At 40.0% G+C, this 21181-nt stretch overlaps 1 protein-coding gene across 1 annotated transcript in view; it reads right to left on the reverse strand.

Moving 5' to 3' along the window:
• ATP9A (ATPase phospholipid transporting 9A) overlaps positions 1–21181 on the reverse strand; it is a 96459-nt gene that overhangs the window by 18510 nt on the left and 56768 nt on the right. Inside the window, exons 15-20 of the mRNA XM_007423740.4 lie at positions 18973–19134; positions 11314–11406; positions 10190–10273; positions 7283–7453; positions 2087–2185; positions 112–201 (exon numbers count right to left, since the gene is read on the reverse strand). Of these exons, the coding sequence (XP_007423802.1) occupies positions 112–201; positions 2087–2185; positions 7283–7453; positions 10190–10273; positions 11314–11406; positions 18973–19134 (699 nt within the window). The remainder of the gene's footprint in view (positions 1–111; positions 202–2086; positions 2186–7282; positions 7454–10189; positions 10274–11313; positions 11407–18972; positions 19135–21181) is intronic.

Consider the following 21181-nt stretch of genomic DNA (forward strand, 5'->3'; position numbering starts at 1 on the left):
AGTTGACAAGGGTGAGAAACACTGCACAAGATGAATTTGTGCACAAGCCTTTCTGGCCATAGCTATCACCTGCTGCATAAGCAGGAGCTGTGAGTCCAGCCGGCTTCTCACCTCCAAGGAATCCCCAGAAATCACCAGGGCACAGTCATGCTTGCGGCGGAAGGCATTCAGCTCCAAATGTGCTTCTCCACGGTTGGTCACCTGGACAGGTAGACAGGAGAACAGGTAGCTTGAGTTACATAAAAACTTAATGTCAGCAGAGAATGCAGCATATGTGGACGTGGGTGCCAAAATCTGCAAGATGATGGGTGCAGTTTCTTGATCCAAGCCCTGCCACTTTTGTATTTGTGGGTCTTCCTTCCTTCCTTCCTTCCTTCCTTCCTTCCTTCCTTCCTTCCTTCCTTCCTTCCTTCCTTCCTTCCTTCCTTCCTTCCTCCCTCCCTCCCTCCCTCCCTCCCTCCCTCCCTCCCTCCCTCCTCTCTCTCTCTCTCTCTCTCTCTTGTATAGGCTGCCCCAATCTGTCACAATTCTGGGGAGCTTATAAAATAAGACAGTAAAAACGAGAACATGCATAACCTTAAAAAAAAAAAAAAGGCCACAGAAGCCAATAACACATTACAAGGGACCATCACCCACTCTAACCTATAGCCTGGGGGAAGAGACAGGTTTTAAAGGTTTGTTTAAATAGGTCCAGGATTGGAACCATATGAATCTTGGGGGTGAGGGATGATGTTTCAGAGAGCAGGCACCATGACAAAAATGGCCTGCTTCCTGGTTCCCACCACATGGGACCTGGAGCATGCCAACCTACATCAGAATGTGTGGGGTGGACAGAAACCACTGGAAATAGGCTGACATTCAGATAGCCAAGCCCTATGCCATGAAGGGCTTTATAAGTAATAAATTGCACCCAGGAGCTTACTGGTAACTACTGCACCTTACGATGCAGAAGTGCTACCTGGACATATGATGGCATGCCCTTAACTGCCCATGTACTAGATTCCAAGTGATCTTCAAGGGCACACTGCAGTTGTCCAAACATCAGGTGACCAAAGCATGAATGACTGACTTAAGGGGCTTCAGATCCACGGATGGGCATAACTGACAGACTAAATTAATTTCTGTGAAAGCCTTCTTGACCACAGCCACTGCCTGCTATTCAAGCAGAAGCTGTGAGTCCAGAAAGACCCCAAAATTGTGCACTAATCCTGAAAAGAATAGTGCAATCCCATTCAGGAACATGATCGATGATACTGAAAGCTGCTAAGAGATCACATAGAACCAGGGTGGCTGCACTATCCCTGCCTTGGCTCTGCCAAAGATCATCAACAAGCCTGACCAATGCTTCTCAGTACTATGCCCTGAAATCAGATTGAAGATGGTCTAGATAATCTGTATTTTCCAAAATCCTCTGAAGCTGTAACCCAACCCTTCCCTCAACAACCTTCCCAGAAAGGGAAGATTGAAGACTGGACAAAAATTGTCCAAAGCAGTCAGGTATCCTATTTCAATGCAGGAGGCACTACCCCCTCTATCAAAGAAACAGATATTATTGCATGGACCCAACTGCATATCACCTCCCAGGAGGACTTTATCAGCCAGGAGGAGCATAGATCTAATATAGAGGTGGCTGTCATCTCCACAGAACTTGGCCTCCAACTCCAAGCAAATCCAAGCAACTTTATCCACCAGGTGCTTAAAATGCTCCTCACAATGGCTTATTAAATAATCCTGCATTTTGCTCCTCCCTAGCAAGGAACGAGTCACAGTAAAAAGGCCCACTGGGCAGCTCTTTGTGGATGTGATAAAGGTGGAGAAATAATTACATTTCACTGCACCCCTGATAAAATTAAGCCTGCAAGAAATTATTTCATCCAAGGAACACAGGAGAAAACAAGGGCTCTTTTTCCATGTTGAACTTCCAACTTCTAGTACCCATCAGATGCAATGATGTTTGGAGCAAGGTTAGGCTTATATATTCAGGCTGTAGTCTATATGCACAGTGAGGCTGATGTTATTTCCCTTGATTCAAAATATAACTCTGTGAACAAGTGCTAAGTAAGTTAGTTTTATTTGTATTACTCACCAGTCTAAATATATGAATGTCCTGAGACCTGGTTACCAGATGTGCATTTTTAGCTGTACACGTGGCTGTTTCCAGTTTATCCCCTGTAAGCATCCATACCTACAATAAAAAAAATCATAACCTCACATGAATAGTAACAAAGAGCCAGTATATTGCAGTGGCTTGCTTTCGACCAATCTCCCTGGAGACTCAGATTCAAGTTCCCACTCAACCTCAGAGCTCTGGGTGACTTTGTGTGGATCACTTTCTCTCAAGCCACCTTATAAGGCTGATGTTCTGGGGATAAAATTAGAGGAAGCCCACATTTAAACCACATTCAACTCTCAAGGGAAAGGCAAGTTGCATTAAATGTAATAAATAAATAATGGTAAATGATAAAAAGGCACTTAATAAATGTTTAGCTTGTAGGGAAGTTAATATAATATTAGATATTTGGAAGCCAACATGGTGTAGTGGTTAAGATCAGGATCCTGGAGACTCAGGTTTGTCTATCTTCAGCTATGGAAGCTCACAGGGTGACCTTAGGCCAATCATTCTCTCTCAACTCAACCTACCTCACAGCATTATTGTTGTGGGGAAAACATGAAGGAGGAAATACTAGATATGCTGCCTTGGGCTCCTGAAAGAAAGATGGAATATAAATCTAACAAATCAATCAATTGATCTAATTAGTAAAGTTGATGATATAAAAATACAAAAATCCCCTTTGATTCAAGAGATTGATGACTTCCTGTGGACATACCCATGTGTTTTTCTTGGCACTAGATGGGAGACCATTAGGAATTGTCAGGGAGATAATCTAGAAGTAAAATTAAAATTTTAATAATTTCAGGAAGAAGTTGATGGCAACTTATTTCACACTGTTGCCAAGAAAACAAGAAGTAAATACAAGAATGCAGGAGAGTAAGGGGGAAATAAATCTAATCACATTCTTCTGCATTATACTAATCCATTTGAGCAAACAGTCCTGAAATAAAGACCAATAAAGATCACAATCATGCCGGCAATGGTTTTCCTTATGATACTCTAGGGAAGCAAATGCTGGAGCTTGAAGAAGCAGGCTGGAAAGAGTATTGACACTTTTGAACTTTGGTGTTGGAGAAAACTCCTATGGATAGCCAAGAAAACAAACAAATGATCATACAACAAATCCAGGCACAATTGATCAGTTTCAAATTACCTTATTTTGGACACATTATGCAAAGACCTAGCTCTATGGAGAAATCTATAATGGTGGGAAAGATGGAAGGAAAGGGAAGAAGAGTATGACCAAAAGGAAGATGGATGGACAATGGGTACACCATTGGAAGACATGAAGGACCAGTTTGTCCTGGAGAAAAATTATGTGGTCACTAAGAAATGACATCAACTTGATCCACATAGTCAAAAAGATTTATTTGAATCTTCAGCTGAACTACACAGTATACAGAGTTATATGGTAAAACTACTTCAGGCTTCATAGGTGAATGCAAAATTCCCGAAATCTCTTCCATGTTAAAAAATGTCTGCTATAAGCACATCAGCCAGAGATAAAACTAATGTTAAGTGTTTAATTTATTATATGAAAGGAGCCTCTAATACAGATATGACTCTAAAGCAAAACCAAAATTCTTATAGCTGAAAGAGCCATAAGCAAAAATTCCACCACCACATTCAACAGCAAAGATAAATCAGTGGGTCTCTGCTGTGGAGTTGTCACAACTGTCTTATAACGTGAAGAACCTTCACTTTTCTGGGAACAATTTACATCCATGCAAAATGTATAGCTGGGTATCACAGTAATAAGTTCTGTACCTGTTTTCAAGCCCATGGATATCTGTCAAACTTTACAAAAGAAATGGCAGCTTATTTATTTTAGGCATAAAAGCCTATCATGATAACGACGTGTGAATCTGCTTTCATATCTACTGTAAGCCCTGACTTGCATTCTACATCATCAATCCTGAGAAATTTTTAAAATCCTATTTAGCATCTAACCTACTAATACTGAAAGATAATGGAGAAATGGTTCTCCAGTGTAATTTGGAGCAGAACCCCCCGATGTGCTATAGTTTTTTCTAACTATTAGACATGTAGGCACTGTAAAAACAGATGGAAGGGACTTACACCTTTATAGTAATTACGTTACATCTTGAGTCTATGTCTTCTTCTGGATACCACATTTTAAGGAGCAGTCAGACAAACTAGAACAGGTGCAAATCTGGAAGTTAAGTCCTATGACAAAGGTATATAACTTCTGAAGGGCCTCACCATGCTTTGCATGTTAAAGAGGATTAGGTTAGGAACCGCCAGAGTGAAGAAATTATGCGGTGAAATGCTATCCATAAGGATCTCCTAGCATCAGTTAGGTGTGGTCAAGCAGAGTCTGGACAGCCATCTGTTAGGAATGCTTAAAATATAATTGAAATCCTGCACTGAGCAGGGGTTTAGGCATGATGTCCTCAATGGTCTCTTCAAATTCCATCATTCTTTAAAGCTTTTATAAACGCATCTGACAAAAGCAATTTTAGCAATTATGTATTTCAAATAAATTACATGGAATTTTGAAGTGACTGTTAGAAAACAGGGGCCTTTTTATACAATACTGGGAACTGAGAGATATATTTTGCAAAAACATGAGTCAGTCCTGCCCATTTTTGAAGATGGAAGCAGAAACTGTAGCTAAGACCGTTGGCACCAATAATACAATAATGGGTGTTCTATAAAGGCAGCTTTAAACTACTCCATGTGGCAGCTGTCTCAGTGCAACAGGCTGTTTGTGTGTAGAAGATGCAACAAGAAAGGCCTGTGGTGACATGAAGAAAATTGCCACATCCACAGAGTGAGTCACTGCACATCATGAGAAGACAGTAACCATGTGGACAACTTCATAGGGACTTTCATGCAACAGCCAAAATCTATACACAGGCCTCTAATTAAGCTTTTTAATCATCAGTGGAATCAAATAGACTCGGCCTGTTTTGCACATTGCACAATGTAACATTTTTGCTGCTGTTGGGAAATACACCTTATGGAATGGACACCAGTGATATGGTATATAATCATGTAACCTGTCATAAATTTTACCATAAATTCTGCTACACATTTTGTTTTACATTGCTAGTTGTAAATTGCAAATCTCTCTTTGACATTTATGACAATTCCATGGTGTAGTGGGAAGGGTACAGTGCTTTGGAGTCAAGGATAAAAAGATGCGTTGGAACATGCGGGAGCATCATGCCTGATGTCAAGTCTTTAAAGCAGCTGTGCCTTTCCTAAGATACCTAGTCTATTTTGGGATAAGAGACTTCACACTGGGAAGTGTTATGACTGATATGGACAGGAATTGAACACTTTCCACAGGCGAAGCCAAAAGCTTAGGAAGCATTTCTAAGTGGCACAAACGTGACCTTGGGTGTTTCTCTACATTTTGCATTTTATATCTACCCTCCTTTTTTCCCCCAAAGCTCAGGTCTTGGCCTTAATGGAAAACTGTAAAATAAGCATAAACTTCATGGTGCCATTCTTTCCAAACTTGTTTCTTTGGACAAAAATCCAAAGTCCCACGGTTTCAGATAGGCATTCTATATATCATACAGGGCTTCATGTTAGCCAGAAGGAAACACTTTTCAGTACTTTCTTTATACCATATGCACAGAATTTTGTACAAGATTGTCAGCATTATCAACCAAACTGGACTATCGTGAAATTGTGGCATTCAGCTGAACTACATGTTACTCAGGATGAGGTATTGTCTATAATGTACTCTTATATAAACAAATACTAATGCACAACTATCAGAGTTTAGGATTTCTCACATGTATTAAAAAAAAAACCAAACTTGGCCCTTTACATGGGAGTATATTTAAAAAATAAACATAATCTCCTTGTAGGTTTAAGTAGTAACCCAGAATTCTATCGTTCCCATCTTATATCTTATTTTCTGTAATGCTTCACATGGATTTTAGGCACTATCTTATGGGTTGAAAAACTAGTTTTCAGGATGAGAAATATCTATCACCACAGGAAGTTCTGAGATGTTCACCTTTAGGGGTGTAAGTGTCTTAGAGCCTAATTATGGTATGAATCTGTCCAGATACAAAGGCCAGACAGATATCATAGTTATGATCTGAAGGCTTGTTTGTCGGATATGTGGGGATAGGCTACCTATGGTGTGATTCCTAAGCTATAGAACATTTTCCAACATGACTGCTCTCTGGGTAGATGGACTCCTACTCTCAGCCATTCTGGGAGTCCACACAGCTGGAGAATGTCCCTATTAACAATCTCTACTATAAAACTATACAGAGGATAAAGATAAAATCTCCTTCCATTTGAGTTTGACTCTTTTTGACTTCATGAAACATCCTTGAACTTTTCTTGGCAATGATATGGATGTGTTTTGCTGTTGCCTTCTTCTGAGATATTGTTCTTCTTTTACCTCCCAATCTAGCCTTCAGCTAGTTTTTCCTGGGAATCTCCCATTCAGATACTAACCAGGTCTGACCCAGCTTAGTTTTTAAAAATCAGCCAAGGTCAGCTAGGTGCTGCCATCTAGCTGAGGATATAAAGGATATTTATTTTTTTAGATAAATAAAATGCATTTCCTTGGAAGTTGTACTTGGCTGTCACTCTCTCTGCCTTTTAGAAAGGAGATCTGCCTCTGAAGAAACATTCTTGATGGAACTGATGACAGTTTCAGTGGCTGTTTGCGTATCTTAAGCAGGTTTAATTATTTTATATTGTTTTTACATATATTTGCCTGGCAGTTGTCCCACTCTTGTCTGACTCTACCCTGGAAAAGTGTGAGACAAAAGTCTCATCAGCAGCAGCATCCAGAGTGGTGGGAAGCCTCTATAGGTCCACCTTTGTCAAATCCCTCAGTTGTGCTGTTTCCAACCAGAAAATAATGTAGTTTTAGTGGAACATTCTGCTCTGAGAAATTAGTATGTTAATTGAAGGGGAAATGCTGTTCTTCCACCAAAGATTGTTGCAATATCACACCAGAATCCTGAGATGTGACTCTGTAAACAGTGTAGGTACTTAACTGATAGTGCTTTATATACTAATAGCATTATTAAAGGCACTCCTAATGATGTGGAATGCTACATTCCACTTCCTCTCATTATACTGCTCTCATGCTTATTCATCCGTATACTTGTCAGACTGGGGAAAAAACAGTAAATCTTACACTTTCGGTTTCTCATTCAATCATACCTTAATGCCAGCATTTTTCAGAGTTTCCAGGGTTGGCCTGACATCCACCTGTAGCTGATCTTCTACTCCAGTCAGACAGAGCAGCTCCATCTCCATCTCCAGACTCTCGATTACAGTGGCTACCTTCAGGGAACGATCGTGGACGCTTAATTTTGCTTGGACATAGCGGGCCTAAGGAAGATCACAAGAGATACACCCCTTCACTACTTGTTCGTTCACTAGATATTTACATCAAAGCAAAGTACATGCATAAGAAGAAGCAGGCCAAATTTCCCAAAGGCCAGCAGCAATGCCTCCCACCTCTATTTTTAAAGCAGCCAGATTGCACTATTCGGTTTTGGCAGCAGAAAGTTAAAATTCAGCAGCGTAATTTTTGGTCGTCAGGGAAAAAAGCACGATAAACACGGGAGACAGACACACCATAACATAAGTCACTTCAAAGTTCTAAAAGCTTTATTAAATGTTAGTTCAATAAGCAAGTAAAATTCGACCAATAGTATATAAGGTAGTTACTTAGATTCACATTGCAATGCAGACCAACAAGAACAAGCTATCAGGCAAGATAGCTTGACCAAGTGGTCCCGACCCCTTAGTTGCAATCCCTTTTATCCTCAAAAACCACAAACCACAGACATGACTCCCAGGATTTGCAACTGAATCATAACTTCCTGGACCATAAAGAAGGCTGAGCACCGAAGAATTGATGCCTTTGAACTGTGGTGCTGGAGAAGACTCTTGAGAGTCCCCTGGACTGCTAGGAGGTCAAACCAGTCAATCTTAAAGGAAATCAACCCTGATTGCTCATTGGAAGGATCGATAATGAAGCTCAAGCTCAGATACTTTGGTCACCTAATGCGAAGAGAGATCTCTTTGGAGAAGACCCTGATGCTGGGAAAGATTGAAGGCAAAAGCAGAAGAGGACGGCAGAGGATGAGATGGTTAGATAGCATCACTGAAGCAATGAGCATGAAACTGAGCAAACTCAGGGAGGCAGTGAAGGACAGGAAGGCCTGGCGCAATATGGTTCATGGGGTCACGAAGAGTCAGACACAACTTAACAACTAAACAACAACCATACTTTACCATACTACCCTGTTCCCCTTGTCCTTGTCATGTCTTTCCCATCAGCAGTTTGCTTAGTCTTGCAAGTTTACTTATTTCCTGTTATTGCCCTAAAGGCCATATCAAAGCTAGCTTTGCTTTTATTAAATGTAATCAAAATTAACATTAAAACATACTAATGGGTACTAATAATTTTCCTCTCATAGTCTCTGTTTTTAACCCCCAAGTTGTATTAAACCTTTGCAGGGGATTAGGATCTATCTTCTTGTCCTTCTTCATGTGTCCAACATCACAAAATAAAAGCATGCATACAGAAACATACATCCACATGCATCCACACGCACAAAATTTTGGATAAATCATTCTGGCCCCATTCCCTCCAAAGATGTCACTGCATCACCACCATGTCCCCTGGGGGCTCCCAGAAGTCAGAGAAGATTAAATAAAATGCAGCCCCAGCTGGGGAAAAAAGGCTTCCCCCTCATTTAATAAATTGGGCAACATACTACAAAAAACTGGGTGTGGAATCAAATATATTCCCTCACTTGCAATTGCCAGCACATTTAGGCCAGGGAGGAGGAGGAGAACCAGAGCATGAAGCATATGGGTTGGGCAGCCTTTATATATATAAAGGCGCTCTCTCTCTCTCTCTCTCTATATATATATATATATATATAGAGAGAGAGAGAGAGAGAGAGAGAGAGAGAGATTTCCCCTCCCTCCTAAAGCCAGATGGGAAGAGACTGGCCCACATTACAAGAATCTTTATCTGCTAGAAGAACATGGGGGAATGGTGAGTCAACTGGCTGCCATCCACAAGTTTGATGTGGCCCCTGAGCTGCCAGCTGGCTGCCACTGATACACTAGGAGCACATCCAGACCAGCACTCATGTCATAAGTCATTTTTATGTTAGCCTTTGTCCTTCTGCATCCTGGAATAATCATAAAGGGTGGTGGAGCAGAAGACAATGCAAGACGGCCTTCTTCAACCAGGTGTCCTCCAGCCATGTTGAGCCACAACATGTTCTCTGGCTGTGCTAGCTGGAGCTGATCAGAATTGTATGGACTCGTTTCTCCTTCTCATGCAAGCTTGGGTTGATAATCTTCTTATGAAATATTCATGCCTCCTGTTTGGCCTAGACTCTTTCTTGGTATATGTGTTATAAAGTGCTTTGCACAGCTCACTTAATCAGGCCAGTTAAAGATCTAGCGGCTGCATTTGCCCAGCACGACTAGATTGGCTATTAACTCTGGTTAGGATTTTGGTGGTTTAGTGTGTGGTGAAAATCCAGCCCATTGGATTAGTTTATACATACCATGTGAACATAGAATATAGGTTAACTTAGTAACCAAGTTTAGCATATTGTGTCAATATGGCCACCTTAGCTCTTCCGCTCTTGATGCCCTCCAAATGCATGAACCTCAACTGCCAGAATTCTTAGCAATGGAATTGCTGGTAGGGGAATTATGGGAGATAGTCCCAGTTCTGGAGGGCATCAAATGTAGAAAGGGCTACTTACATTTTTCAAAGGTAAAAAACAGCCCATAGGGTTGCAATCATAAAAAAGCTACATCCAGTAAAAATGATAAAATACTGTACAAGTGGCATATATTCTATCCAGCCAACTCGCTCATCCATTTTCCAAAATTTTCAAAGGTAGCCCTTCCAGTCTGATCATGCATGATGGTCTAATGCATGATGGACCATGGCCAATTACATCTTTGCCAAGAAAGGGAACAGCAAGCACAGTAGTTTAGGGTTAACCTGTTTAGAAAAAACATTTTTTCCCATTCATTCCAGAGGTAAATCAGACATTCATTTTATTTCATATTTAATTTGCTTACCTCAAAATCTTGATATTGCTCCTCAGACAGGGATTTCTTTGCTACTACAAGGACCCTTAGTCCTTCTCTCGCCATGTTACCACACTGTAAAGGAATTATTATTATTATTATTATTATTATTATTATTATTATTATTACCACTACTACTACTACTATACACATTCTAATAAGCTAATCTGCAACTGGAAATAAATATTAGCTTAACAATTGTCCCTGTTCTTTTCTATCAAAGAGCAGAATTTCAAAATTTCACTTTTTTATGGAATTGTACCATAACATTAATACTATAATTTTATTGACCAAGTCATGAAATTGTAACTGTAGTTTTAAAAATCACCTCCAAAGTAATGGTTACAGTTTTATATCAAGGTCTGGCAATCTTTTCAACCCCCAAATCTTGCAAGACTTTGGCAGTTTCACCCTAACATGTTATTAGATCTTTGGTGAGAATGTTGAACTAAGGTGAAATCTCACATGAGATCTGGATTTTTTTAAATGTGAAAACCTGGTTGAGTTCACTAGAATCTCATGTGATCTAGCAACCTCCTAAAATTTCAGCAAAAAATAAATAAATAAATTTCAGCTTAATTTTGGAGCATTAACACAATTACCAGTTGCATTGGTGCCTGTGGATGCCATGTTGCCTACATGTTTTACATGATGTTTCAGTCTTATGTTTCTCCCATGCAAGGCCATGCAAATATTATGTTGCTGAGTCATTCTAAATGATGGGGACTTCTAAGTGTTTCAGACTCTGCATAGAGTTACTAATGTGCAGGTAAGTTGCCAAAGACCATTCTAATGAGGACTTTCTATATAAGCAAGTTGCATGCAGTATATCTGCAGATGCAACATTTGTGTATGGATGTTACCATTATGCACACACAGTGCTCTACTCTTATCCTTTCTTATAACTATAAGCATAGCACACTCCCCACCACCCCTTGCTAATGATAGAAGTGGTAGTGCAACAGATAGGGAAGTTGCCGGGTGAGGAAGGCTGAGTTCTATCATCAGGGGCATTCAAAGCATTCTCTAGACTCAGTCAAGGCTTCTTGCCCTAATGAGGATTTCATACTTGCAAATGTAAAACAAGTCACAACATTGAGAATGCTGTTCTGTACCTCTTCCTCTAGCCAGTCATTGTACTGAACAATGCCTGCCATAACCACATCCGCCCCTTTCATGTAGAATGTTATTTCTCCTGTAGATTCATCCTGAAAGAGACAGAAAGCAGGGAAGAGGAAAGAAATGAGATGACAAAGGTGGGGGGGGGGGATCCCAGGCTTCCTGTTTTAGTACAGATACTTAATAACTCTTCATAAAATACTTAATGCATCAATTTAATACCACACTGTATGCCATCCTAAGAATGCCTAACTTGAAGAACCCTAAATCAACAAAGGGAAAACCTGCTGTCTGCAAAGAATATAAAGTAGTACAATTCAGAAGAAAGAATAGTAACATTCAAAACACAGCTTTAAAGGGGTTAGAGCACCAAAGAAAAGTTCTGTTGGCATTGCAAAAACAACAACATGGATCCCCGGCAGACCAAAGTTAGAAGAGTGTACAACCATTTTCTGCTATGAATTGCTGCCTTCCACCCTCCCCAAATGGCACAGTGTGTAAGACTCAATTTGGTGCTGAGGGAGTCTCTTTTATAAAAAGACCACTGCATGCCCATTTTCTTTTTAAAAAGAGGGGACATTGGGGAAAGGATTTTATACTTCCCTGCCCCCGAAGTATATAATGGTCTCTCTTTTAATCAGATAATCATTCTCATGCAACTAATTTTTTAAAAAGTGAGGTGGGACATATGTCATTTATGTACTACCTTGTTTGCTCCTTATTATCTGCATCAATTTGATCTAAGTATTATCAGCTTCTAAGGTACATTTAGCCTGAAAAACAGTTAATTAAATTCACAGCAGGACAGCTTTCTTCAAATATTTGCAGAGCTGACATATAGAGGGTGAAATAAATTTCTTTTCTGTTGCTCCAAAGGGTATGTCCCATAGTAACAGGTTAAGATTACATGACATAGGATTTTGTCTAAATGCTGGAATTTTCTATTAGTATAAGGTGTTTGGCAGTAGAACAGATAGCTTTGGAAGTAGAAAAGTCTTTATTGAAGATTTTCTGCACCAGCTGGGTGGCCACTTAAGAAGAAGTGATGGGTGGCCACTTATGAACTTCTCATATCAGCAGGGGGGTGGACCAGATAGCGTTTGAGCTCCTTTCCAATTCAGTGCTTCTAAGAGCTAACACTAACAATCAAATGAAGTAATAAATCTGTGCTTGTTCAGTAATAATTTATACTTGAAGGAAGTGCTCCAATGACTGAATTTTCCACCATAAAACAAACTCAAAACTCCCCACATATAAAACTAGCATATCAAGGAAATCAATTCTAGCCTAGCCTTTTCCCTGACCTGTTAATTTTCTATGTGCCAGCACTTTATTTTGTCTGAAACAGCATTTGATGATGTAGGCTCCATCAAGAAAAGAGAATGGGTTGATTTTCTCATCTTCTGTTTCTGTTCTATTTAACAACAGGTGTTACTGGCTGACGTCCCAGGCTGATGTTAAGTTCCCACTGTTCTGCATGGAAAAAGGTCACCACTTTTTCCTCATTCCAACCATTCTTTTGGTTAGGATAAAACATTACACTAGTTCACATTTAGCTTTAAAATACATGCATGTACATTCTCTTTATCTTTTTTTTTTTTAATCCATTTGAAACTGAGTATTAAATCACAGGATTAAGACTGAAGTCCTATACTTACCTACCTGGGATTAATACCGAGTCCATAGAGAATACTGAGAGATAATTATTAGTTGGTCTATAAATAAGAAATATGTACTTGTATGCAGTTCAAATCTGTAGACTCAAATCTTGAGCACAAGTTCCATAACTGAAATCATGTTTTTTTTCTCCCCACCAAATGATTTTCTCCGACAGCACATTTTTCTCCTAAAATCTTTGGGATTCCCCAAAAGCCATTGTGGAGTAGTGATTAAGATGTTAGATAAGAACTGAAGACCCAGTTCAAATCCACCCTCATCCATGGAAGCTGACTGGGTGACCTTCACCCAGTCATACTATCTCAATGCCCCCCACCCTCACTTTAACATGAGTTTGGTATTCATTTTTCTTAAAGTAATTTTACTGAAAGTCTGTACCTCTAATTTTATCTCCCAAATTTGTATTTCTTCAGAACAAAACTCAACCCAAAATAAGATTCAAAGCATATTAAAAAACAAAAACTCCAGTTTGGAAAGTCTTACTTTGAAATCCTTTAAATAAGGTTTACACAACTGGAGACACATTGAGTGAAAATTAGCTTATCACTCATGCAGTGTAAAAACCAGCACCAAGTATTCCAATATTGCTAAGACACCAAAGTTCAATGCTGGTACCAAAATGTTAATGGCCCAAATCTTGGAATATCATGAAAATGTCACAAGACTTTGGCTTTTTTCAATTAATCTGACATCTTGTAAGATTTCAGATAAAAAACCTCAACATCTCACGAGGCTTGACAATCTTGAACAATTTCTGCATTTTGTCTTTTTTGTCTTTTACTTATTTAATTCTGGGATCATACAAACTCTATACATTGAAGGTGCTTGCAGTTGCCACATAGCTGACCCCAAACTTATGAACTAGATTTCAAAATCTTTCAATGCATATGTAACACAAGGGAAAAGAATGGAAATTACTGCCCTAGACGAGAGATCTGTGGCAGGGGTCATCAGTCAACCGGATGAAAAAACAAACCCAATGAAATTAATGGAACAGGCTTGTTGCAAATCCATAAAGATTCTACCATCAAGGACTTCATCTCAACAATATAAACAGAGTGAAAAGAGGATAACTGGCCAAAAAAGCTCAGGAAACCCTTAAAAGGCTGTAGAAGCTAGAATGGGTCAAAGTCCCACAAATCTCATTTTTGCAACCCCAAGAACTTTTGCTCACAATTACTGAATAGTGCAATCACAGTTTCTCATGATTTTGAGGTAGAAAACACAGAAGTTTTAGCGTAAGTTTTTAGCTTAATCAAAAGCCAAGAAAATCTCCTCCTGCCAAAACCAAGGGGGTGGGGGAGAGAAAATCCTGGTCATGCCCAAATGTGTGATAGGACCCCATCTACTTTGTATTATTGCCCTGCCCACTGGAGCCCTCTTATTCCCCCCAAGTGGTAGATGCAGACCCCAGGTTCCCTTTCTCTGTTGGAAAGTAACAGAAGGGAAATTACATCTGGCATTGAGACTTGGGCTTGCAGAAATGCCTTCTATACAGATGGGAATGGCTGACCTCTCAACATCATGTGTTTAACAGTGAGAGCAAATACAAGACTTTTCCCCTCAATAGGCATTGTAGAGTAGGTTCATTAAGGAACTAGAATGATTTCCTTCCTCAGATGAAGAAAGGGTAAAGAGACTTCCCTCCCTCTTCCTGCTTGACACTGACTTTTCTATGATAAGCAGGATTACAATTATGACAGCTGTTGAGAGCTTCATTTTGGTAGGCCAGTTGATCTGATACTCTGTACAGGTAGTCGCTTCACGACTGTTCATTTAATGACAGTTTGAAGTTACGACAGACTTGGAAAAGTGCTTTACAACCTGTACTTGCACTTATGACCATTGCAAACTGTCGCCCCAACTCCCACAGTCACATGACCACTATTTGCAAACTTTTTACAATGGTTGTTAAATGAATCACCGCAGTCATTAAGTGAATCATGTGGTCGTTAAGCAAATTCCAGCTAAACATGACATGATTTGCTTAATGACCATGGTGATTTGCTTAATGACCATCATAAAAATGGTTGTAAAATCGGCTCCAGTCACATGGTGACTCACTTAACAACTGCCCTGCTTAATGACCAATTTTCCAGTCCCTATTGTGGTCATTAAATGAGGACTACCTGTACCAGATTATGGATCAAAGACCATGGGCTGGATAAGTCCTGCAAGTTCTCTCCATGTGATCTGTCACCTTCTCCCTAGGCTTCCTTCTCCCTGATACTATTTAACTGTACAGTATTCTACAGCCTACATTATACTGTTTAGGCAACTCTACGTAAGATTATATTTTAGTTTCCCAGTATTCAACACAAAGCCAAGCCTTGACAGTGTTTTTACTCAAAATCTGGGGCAAACAGGAAAGAAGCCAAGTTGATGCATTTTTACTCACAAATCAATCTACTAAGGTTTTTTGAATTTCATGAATTTCATTTCCCCAACTCTGGACATTTTTTTTTAATGTTCATATGCAGTCTGAACTTGATCAACAAGCTTCTTTAGCACTGTAATATCTTGAGGCTGCAAACCAACACAAAGATGGAACACAGCAGCCTTATTTATACCAATGGCTTTTACATGTGGCACATTATTGTCATCTTTGACAACAGGATGTATGACAAAGGAGTCATGTGTCAATGCAAACTTCCAATTTCAAACCCAAGGATGCCAGGAAAAAAAACTCCTTAAAATAAAATATCTCCAACATAAATTAAGATCAATGTTTGTGCATTACGTGTTTTAAACTGTTAAGATATGTTTTAATAACTTTTTGGTAGGAAACTAACAAGAGAGTCCACTTCCTGCAGTGCAGAACTAGTTTTAAGAGAGTTTAGATCTTTCGTCCAATATAAATATCATATCAACTATCTCCTTGCATTAGTCATTTCCTCTCACCAAGTTCAGTAGGAGGTTAGCACATTCCCATGATATGGCACGATTACAAGTATAAATCTGCAGAAAGATTTGCCAGTTGTATTGTTTCTCAACCACATCTTTTTCCACCATAGTCTGATTTTGGGCCAAGGTTCAAAGGCCTTTCCCTCCTCCCCCAACTCCCACTTGACACATGACAATAGCAGTTTCTGGGTTGCAAAAAAAACCCATTCTCCATTCCAACTGCTCAGAAGAAGAGAGACTGGAAAGTTTTGTGGTTGAACAAACAGCTGCCTCCCTACCAATAAGAGACACCAACCACCTTATTTGTCTGGTTTGTTGGCTATAGCAGGATCCCTGGGACCAGATACTATGAAAGCAACAAATCTTTAACATTCACCTCTTAAAAAGCAGACACTACAAAACTCAGTGATATGGAGACTGCAAGCAAATCTACAAAGGCAGCTAGAGAATCTATAAAGGTATTTAGCCTTTTTTAACCCGGCCACAAAGTTTACAAGCCAAACAAACATGATCAAACATCTTGCTATTAACAGTGATTTTGGATGTGAGTCTTGCACATCCTTTCTCTTCCTATTTCTCCATGTTGTACACATCAAAATTCCATCTTTCTGTATTTTCATCCTCTTAAAGAAAGATAAACAATGTCCCAATGTATGCATCACTATGCTATAGTCATGACTTGGGTAATAGGAATTAGAAGTGTAGGAAACATGAAGATTCTGAAACATCACCAACTAAATGAGCCTCTCTGAACCTTTTCTACAAGCCTGGTAGAGAAAATTTGGCAGAGAAAATTTCAGTGGACATTTTCCCCACTGCTGGAAGATCCAGTGAAACTGATTTACTTGGAGAGAATTCTGATCAAATTCAAGAGGATGGCGTTAGAAGGTAGATCAGGTTCTTCCAATAGATCTCTTAGAAAATTTGCAGTACCTTTGGAGGAAACTTCATGATTTCTAATTGATTAACAAGAACAGCAGTATTAAACTGAGGAAATGAAAGCAGCTTGCAAAAACAGGTATTTGGGGGGGGGGGTATGGAATGACTATAAGCTCCATTCTGCCCAAAACATTTTAATATTAAGATTCCAGAGGAATGTTATAGCAATCATTCCCAGCCATTCCCTTTATGCAGACCACAATTCCATCAACAGTTTTTGAAGAGCACCATATAAGTCAGGCATTAGCAATGGGATGTCTCTAGGTATCAGGGCACATGTAACAAACATGCACATACATTAACTCTAAGTTTAAAACAATAAAAATCACTAAAATATCATGAGCTCACCAAATCTCACAAGAATGCCAACATTTTGCATGTTTTCACCACCACCACCACCACCATCATAATCCCTCCTCCAGAGGGGTAATGTGTGCCTGCCGCATGCAGGACCCTTGTGGACCACCAGTGGTCCCCAGATCAAAGGTTAGGAACCACTGTGCTAAGAATCTTCATAATCATTCCTTGTTAAGGTAATACAGGTAGTCTTGGGTTACAATGGCAATTGGGACCAGAACTGCTGTTGCTAAGCGAACTGGTTGTAAAGTGTGATGTCACATGACTGCATCACTTAGCAACAGCAATCCTGGCAGTCCTAGTTGCCATTGTAACCCCGGAACTGTGGGTCATTAAGCAGGAAGAGAAGATAGTCCCAGGCAAGCAGGCTGGTAGTTGAGTGTCCAGGTGCTGCGGGCAGGTGCTACACACTCCCAGTGGGTGTGTGGCTTCCATGGGGGGTGCTACGGGTAGGTGCTACATGCCAGCGGGTGCACAGGTGCCATGCGGGTGTGGGGAGTGCTGCAGGTAGGCTCTATACATGGGTGGGTGTGCGGATGCCACAGGGGGTGTTGTGGGCACTACACAGTTTGGATGGGCGAAAAGGCGGTGGGAATGGGAGTGATCTCTGACTTCCTGCCAGCTTCCCCATTGACTTTGCTTGTGGAAAGTCAGCAGGGAACATTTGAAATCATGATCATGTGATCACGGCTTACTGTAATGTCATAATCGTGAGCTGGGCACCCGAGTGCCCAGATCCCAATCACATGACTGCAGGGACACTGTGATGGCCAGAACTTTGAGGACTGGTCATAAGTCCCACTGGTTCATCGTAACTGAACGGTTACTGAACGAGTGGTCAAGTAACCCACTTCTGTCTGACTGTTGTGGCTGTTCCTCCTGTTTCTGAAGGTCACTCTTACTGTCCATTACAAGAAAACTGTGGGATAATTCTCCATGATTCATGACCTAGGGACAATATGTATGCAATACTACGGGGACAGAAGGCAAAATGGGCTTCCAGACTGTTCCAATGATAGTGTAAAAAATGAGTGAGGAAAGGCACTTAATATCTCGCAACAAAAACAATGAAGAGAATTTCGGCACCTTACAGACTAACACATTTCTTATTGCATAGCCTTTTATGCAATATATTCTGCTTCAATGTATGCATGGAATAGAGCTGAATGAAGTATTTTATATACAACTATTCTTGGAGACAAGAAGAAAAGGGAAATAGCAAAAGAAGAGATGAGAATTATTTACAGATAATTACTTGTTTTGCATCAGGCTCTGCTTTATAAAATGTCCTAATAAAGAAATAATGATAATATTATTCAGGTACCTATTTATTTCTAATACATTTATATTTATATATACGTTTACATTTATTTCATATGTGTGTGTGTGTGTGTGTGTGTATGTATATATATATGTATACACACACACACACACTTACCTAATGCAAATAATATCTGCATTAGGTAAGTATATATAGAATTGTACTTTTATTTATTTATTTATATATTGGATTTATACACAGCCCATCTCACGAAGGAGTGACTCTGGACAGTTCACAATAAAACATAATTGTTTACTCTTATAATGACATATTAACATGTATTTTTTCTTTGTTGTATTTCCTTCCCTTTTTTGTTAAAGTACCTTCTAAGTGTTCTTTTCTTTCTTCTCAATAATAAATAAAAAAAGAAATAATAACAACAAATTGGTTCCTAAAACCCTGAGATCTCACCCCAATTTACAGAGAACGTTTTCCCCCACGTGCTTCTCCATCTTACCCGAACAATAATTCCCATTCGTTTACTTTCGTAGGTGAAAGGGAAAATCTGGAGGATGGTGTAGTTTAGAATGTGGCCACCAGGGGTCCTCAGCTGCACAGAAGCTTGATCCCTTCCCACCAGTGTCAAGCCAACACTTTCTGTCCATTGCACCAAGGCCACCTAAGCACAAGAGAAGTCACAGGTCAGATAGACTGCTGAGCTAGTGGGTTCAGAGGTCAAGCGAATGGAAAAGGAGGGGGAAGGGAAACAGGCAAAGCGAAGAACAAAGTGACTCAATTGTTAACTGTACCATTTCCCCTCCTGGCTAGAAGCGCTTTTCTAGAGTGGTAACACCTGGGACTAGCAGGCCTGGTCTGTATGATTATGGCTGGAGCCTGAGAGCAATTGAGAGACCACACTGTCAATGATGCCAAGATTCCCAGTCCTGCTTTCCTTTCATCCCAACCCTCTACAACAGTGTTTCTCAACCTTGGCAACTTTAAGATGGGTGGACTTCAACTCCCAGGATTCCCCAGCCAGCCATGAAGTCCACCCATCTTAAAGTTGCCAAGATTGAGACACACTGCTGTAGAATCTCAGAAGTAAATGACTGAGCAACTTCAGCACCCTGAAAGGTTATAAATAGAATAACAGTAAGTTCGCTTTTGTCCCAATGCTTTCTGGTAGTTTCATATAATCCCTTGAAGGTTAGATACTTTTCTTCTGAGTAAATTGTAAAAAGTTCTTAACACATGTTTTTTTAAGTACCAACATTTGTTTTTTGTTGCCAAACTTTTTTTTTTCATTTCTTTTTTCCACAATGAAGAAAGGAAAAGGAAAAAGAAAATTCCCTGCCTCCATTTCAAGCAATGGCTTGGTTACTCAACCACGTTCCTAGGATAGGATGCTCTAGAAAACAGTGCATTGAGTATAGGGATCAGCTTATCTTTCGCTCTAAGATCCAAGGAATTACTCTGAAAATAACATGCCCAAACCTTTGCTCTGCATCTCTTTCCCCAAACATTTTCTCCAGTAATAAAATATGCAATAGAAACTTAATTACAGGATACACTCCCAACAAGCGAAAGATCCCAGGCTCCGGCCATTATTAGCTTCCCATACAGCAAGCTTTTCTTGCTTCTTGAGCTTTAGTGACGTCATTTGACATTTGTAAATTGCGCATAGGAGCTGCAACAAAAAATGCAGCGTGATCACTTCTTTCTCAGGAATGTCTTCTTACAAGACTTGCATTCCCAGCTCGCTGCATTCTACTCCCCTTTTTCTCCCCTCACCCTCCTTAGTCAGCATTTTTCCACTACCGAGAACACAATTCTCATCGGGCTGATCTGGGGGTGGGGGAATGTCTCACCTTTTAAGAGCTTGGGCACATTTAAGAATTTCCCTGAGCGTAACAGTATCTATCTTTTGTGTCAGTGGTATTGTTTTGGCTACCTAACTATGTTCAATAAATGAGTTTGCTGTAAGTATGTGACAGTCGTCATGGATGGGTGGTGCTGAGTAAGCTTCTCAAAAAAAGGGCTTTCGTGCAGGAACTCTGTTTCTATCACATGGAACTAGTGGTTACAAATTACAAGAAAAAATGGTAAGCCAAAAATCCAGTCCTTGAGGTCAGATTAGTTTGGGTAGACTAATCTCTCTCAGCCTTTGCCCCCAAACTGAAATAAGAGGACAGGCCTACTTTGCAGGGCTGGTGTGAGGTTTAATGTGATTGTGTTATATGCACTTATGTTATTCCAAGCATTAAGTGAAGTGTTGTTAAAATGCTATTCTTAGCTAGAGGTTTAGTAATAGATTTAATAAAAGGAAAAGGCACACGGCTTTTAGGAATGGGGAAGACAGCCAATCAACAATCTGACATTGGTTTCTGTAAACGACTGCTGTGTTAAACCAAAAAACGCCTCTCTGAAATCTGTGCACTTGTAAACAAGTTTTCTTAAAAACATAAAAGATCTCCAACAATCCTTCATCAGAGCAAATCGTGGACTACCACATAGGCAAAGAGCGTAAGACAGCAGTGAAGCCGTGATCTGCTTTCAGGATGAATGGCTGTGGTCTAGTTTTCCTCTGTTCTGATGTTTCGCCAGAAGCTGTGGCTGGCATCTTCAGAGGCACGCCAAGAGGTACACCACAAAGTAACTCACTCTGCCTCTGAAGATGCCAGCCACAGCTTCTGGTGAAACATCAGAACAGAGGAAAACTAGACCAC

This window comes from Python bivittatus, unplaced genomic scaffold, assembly GCF_059951505.1.
Source record: "Python bivittatus isolate LINGU-HERP-01145 unplaced genomic scaffold, Pbiv_v1 ctg000700_np1212, whole genome shotgun sequence".
NCBI classification, from domain to species: domain Eukaryota; kingdom Metazoa; phylum Chordata; class Lepidosauria; order Squamata; family Pythonidae; genus Python; species Python bivittatus.